At 39.5% G+C, this 5,000-nt stretch overlaps 1 protein-coding gene across 1 annotated transcript in view; it reads right to left on the reverse strand.

Moving 5' to 3' along the window:
- LOC106878627 (protein SFI1 homolog) overlaps positions 1–5,000 on the reverse strand; it is a 15,833-nt gene that overhangs the window by 2,298 nt on the left and 8,535 nt on the right. The window contains exons 6-9 of the mRNA XM_014927904.1: positions 4,968–5,000; positions 1,803–1,989; positions 1,322–1,426; positions 67–280 (exon numbers count right to left, since the gene is read on the reverse strand). The exon at positions 4,968–5,000 is cut by the window's right edge and continues 65 nt beyond it. Of these exons, the coding sequence (XP_014783390.1) occupies positions 67–280; positions 1,322–1,426; positions 1,803–1,989; positions 4,968–5,000 (539 nt within the window). The remainder of the gene's footprint in view (positions 1–66; positions 281–1,321; positions 1,427–1,802; positions 1,990–4,967) is intronic.

Below are 5,000 nucleotides of genomic sequence, written 5' to 3' on the forward strand. Positions count from 1 at the left end.
AGAGAGAGAGAGAGAGAGAGAGAGAGAGAAAGAGAGAAAGGTTGAAGAACAAATGTTAAATTTTACCATTTCAGCCTCAAGCAGAATCTTCTTCCGTATTTTCTGCTGAGCTCTTCTCCGCCAAGTGATGAATCTCCGTAAGAGAGACTTCCGATGGAAATGCGATGCCAGCTGTCTTCTATTAATGACCTGTTTCCATCCAGAAAAACATTGCTGTAGGGCGAGTTTGTTCTTCCTTTCTTTGATGCACCTCTCGCAGTCGTACACCACGTGCAGCCTCCTGGAAAACCAGCGCCAGAAAGAATCTTTTATTCCATGTTTCTCTCACCATTCTATGATTGTCTGAAACGAATTAGTTTCGTTGCCAATATACACACACATACCCCTGGGGTGTATATTCTGGGCGTGCTAGGTTTTTGCTTGTAAACCCATCGAAAATGGCAAATTCATTATGAATAATTAACTTTGCTCGTTAATTTAATCACAAATCTTAATGGGAAACTTGTGTCGCAACCCTGCTTGAAATGTGGTGGCACTGGGTGTGCCAGCACCCCCAACGCAACAACCACCAAATGCCACTGACACGCATGAACACACACACACATGCATATACACACACATACAAGCACACAGACATGCATGCACACACACACGTGCATGCAGACACACACACATGCATGTGTCCCCTCCCTCAAAACTTCAGGCCTTGTACCTATAATAGAAAGAATTATTATTATTATTATTATTATTATTATTATTATTATTATTATTATTATTATTTTTATTATTATTAAGGCGGCGAGTTGGCAGAGTCGTTAGCACACCGGGCGAAATGCTTAGCGGTATTTCGCCTGCCACTGTGTTCTGAGTTCAAATTCCGCCGAGGTCGACTTAGCCTTTCATCCTTTCGGGGTCGATTAAATAAATACCAGTTACGCACTGGGGTCGATATAATCGACTTAATCCGTTTGTCTGTCCTTGTTTGTCCCCTCTGTATGTGGCCCCTTGTGGGCAGTAAAGAAATAGGTATTTCCTTTGTCTTTACGTTCTGAGTTCAAATTCCGCTGAGGTTGACTTTGCCTTTCATCTTTTGGGGGTTGATGAAGTAAGCACCAGTTACACACTAGGGTCAACGTAATTGACAATCCTCCTTCCTCCAAGATTTCGGGCCTTGTGCCCATAGTAGAAAGAGTTATCATCATTATTCTGGTTTTATGACTGCTGTTGTTGGTTTTGCTATTGCATCAGTTACAAATATAAGAAACCAATCAAATTGAAACAAAAAAACAAAAAAAAAAAGAAAAGAAAACAGGATGCCTACCGCCACCTGGTGAAATATTTTGACAGTTGAGATCTGTAGACTAACAGGGAATTGTCTGAGCACTGGTGCTTCCGAATAATCAGTTGGTGCCAAGATTTGGTAACTCTACAAGAAATACCAGAAACATATATTAATACAAAACCATTTTGGTAATGTGGGGGACTTCTACAATGTTGATTGACTTGCTAGAAATAACAGTCAAATCTCTCTCTCTCTCTCTCTCTCTCTCTCTCACTCTCTCATTTTCTCTCCCTCTCTGTTTCTCTCTTTCTCTAGTTCTCTCTCACTGTGTTTTTCTCTCTCTCATTCTCGCTCTCCTTTTCCTTCTTTCTTTTCTCTTTCTCTCTCTCTCCTTTTCTCTCTTATTCCTTTTATCTCTCTCTCTCTCTCTCTCTCTCTCTCTCTGCTTCTTTCTGTCTCTATTCATTTTATCATACAACACCCACATCAACAACAACAACAACATCCACAGTCACTTTACCTGGCCAGTAGTTTGTTGTGGTAACGTAACAGCAGTGGTTTTGAGGTTTGTGAGTTCAAACTCATCCTGTACCACTGAAGGAAAATAAAATGGACCAGTTTATCTTGCAGCATCTTTTCAGCTTGTTTCGCTTCTTCTTTCTCTTCATAAACCTTCTGAAGTGTGGATGTCCATCTCTTAAAACAGGCTGGAGAAATATCATAAGAATGGTCAAGTGAATTTGACAGATGGAAACTGTGTGGAAGCCCTCATATGTATTCTTTTATTATTTTATTTGTTTCAGTCATTTGACTGTGGCCATGCTAGAGCACCGCCTTTTAGTTGAACAAATCCACCCCAGGACTTATTCTTTGTAAGCCTAGTACTTATTCTATCGGTCTTTTTTACTGAACCGCTAAGTTATGGGGATGTAAGCACACCAACATCGGTTGTCAAGCGATGGTGGGTGGACAAACACAGACACACAAACATATACATGTGTGTGTGTGTGTGTGTGTTGGGCTTCTTTCAGTTTCTGTCAACCAAATCCACTCACAAGGCTTTGGTCAGCCTGAGGTTACAGCAGAAGACACTTGCCCAAGGTGCCCCACAGTGAGACTAAATCCAGAACCATGTGGTTGGGAAGCAAGCTTCTTACCACACAGCCACGCCTATGCCTATATGCATATATATATGGTACAACATTTTAAAAAGACAGGAGATGTGGTAAAAAAAAAAAAACAGACAGGGCACATTAGATTTACTTACATTCAGGAAAATTAGATGAAGTCTTTTACATTTCAAACATATGCTCGTCTTCAGAAAGAATTGATTTACCTTTTAAACAATTCAACTGGCCACATCCAGACCAAATATTCTACCTGTTTTATGTTAAAATCTGCTAAACCTGGCCTCTCACACCTACCGTACAATGTCATTCTAAAGATAAACAATCACATCATTGAAATCTCAAAGCCATGAGATAATGCAGGATTAATCAAAAACAATGGGAATAAATAAGAATCAAATTTGACAGAATAATCTGAATGCTAAAGGTTTATCCAAACATAAATACGTATCCATTTAGCCATATTCAAGGTCCAAATATTGTACCTATTCTAAATTCAAACTGGCTAGGTCAGGTCTCTCACGCCTACCCTACAATGTCATTCTAAAGATAAACAATCACATTATTGAAATCTTAAAAGCTGTGAGATAATGCAAGATTAATTGAAAACAATGGGAATAAATAAACATTATATTTGATGGCAAAGTAAATTAAGTGCCAAATGGTTATACATACATATATGTATAACATATATTAGCATTTGTGGAGGTGCAAATGGCCCAGTGGTTAGGGCAGCAGACTCGCGGTCAGATGATCGTCGTTTCGATTCCCAGACCGGGCGTTGTGAGTGTTTATTGAGCGAAAACACCTAAAGCTTCACGCGGCTCCGGCAGGGGATGGTGGCGAACCCTGCTGTACTCTTTCACCACAACTTTCTCTCACTCTTATTTCCTGTTTCTGTTGTGCCTGTAATTCAAAGGGTCAGCCTTGTCACACTGTGTCACGCTGAATATCCCCGAGATCTACGTTAAGAGTACACGTGTCTGTGGAGTGCTCAGCCATTTGCACGTTAATTTCACGAGCAGGCTGTTCCATTGATCGGATCAACTGGAACCCTCAACGCTGTAAGCGACGGAGTGCCGACAACATATTAGCATTTAAACCATTCATATCTAGAGTCCAAATATTCTAGTTGTTCTATGTTCAAACTAGCCATGTCATGCCTCATATGTCTATCCTAGAATGTCATTCTAAAAATTAACAGTGGCCAATGCTGAGGCTGCATAACTGGCAACCGTGCCAGTGGCATATAAAAGCACCCATTACACTCTTGGGGTGGTTGGCATAAGGAAGGGCATCCAGCTGTAGGAACCATGCCAAATCAGATTGGTAACCGGTGCAGCTCCCCAGCTCACTCACCAGTTTTCAGTCAAACTGTCCAATCCATGCCAGCATGGAAAGTGGATGTTAAATGATGATGATGATGATGATGATGATGATGACATCGTCGAAATCTCAAAGCTGTGAGATAATCCATGTTTAATTCATAATAATGTGAATAAATAAGGATTACATTTGACAGAGAGTAATCAGAATGACAAAGGGTTAAGTCATCTTGGGTTTTCCTTGCACTTATTAAACAATTTCTCATGCCTTGGCCCCACTGGATGAGAGGGAAAACAATGTCAAGATTAAAGAAATATAAACAGATGAAGAGGTTGTTAAGAGAGTTGGTAATTTTATATCCAAAAGCCTTAATGAGGGCTTTCTTATATTTGTAGGTTTGACGGGTTGCAGTTTAACCCTATGTTGATTTTATTTGTCCCTTGTTGATGAGGATTTATTGAAGACCTGGATGTGAAACCAGTTCAAATAGACATTGCTTTACATGATAACCTGCAGTAGATCATTACTGATCATGATTGATCTGCTACAGGAAGAGTCAGATTAATTGATCCGATCACTGGAACAGCCTGCTCGTGAAATTTACTTGCAAGTGGTTGAGCTTTCCACAGACATATATATCCTTAACATAGTTTTCAGGGAGATTCAGTGAGAGACAGAATGTGACAAGGCTGGCCCTTTGAATTACAGGTACAACTCATTTTTGCCAGCTGAGTGGACTGGAGCAATGCGAAATAAAGTGTCTTGCTCAAGGACTCAATATATTGCCAGGTATTGAACTCACAACCTTACGATTGTGAGCTGAATACTCTAACCACTAAATTATGTGCATTCACATTCCTAAATATAAACACCACCAAATCACTTCATAAATGTATCAAACACTTCATTGCATTCTATTTTAATCAGTTTAAATTCTAGAATTAACTCCCTTGCCCTTTTTGACCAGATTTGATAACTTTCTAAAGGACGCATCAAATCATAGATTATTCCTCCTTAACAAAAATGGTGGTGGGGTTTTTGATGACAGCTGGAATGCCTTTAGTCATAGATTTACATCATCAGAAATGGTCAGCTAGCTAGTTTTCCTTCTTTCTATTTGTCATCAGAGACAAGGCAATGCTGGAGCAATGTGAACTAATAAGCAACAACAACAACAACTGAAAAAAAATACAAGTAAAAAAGTTTTAAAAAAAAGCAACAAATAGTTTCACCTCTCAGCTGTAGATTTTTCTGTACAGATTTAT

Source organism: Octopus bimaculoides, chromosome 26 (genome assembly GCF_001194135.2).
Source record: "Octopus bimaculoides isolate UCB-OBI-ISO-001 chromosome 26, ASM119413v2, whole genome shotgun sequence".
Classification (NCBI taxonomy): Eukaryota; Metazoa; Mollusca; class Cephalopoda; order Octopoda; family Octopodidae; genus Octopus; species Octopus bimaculoides.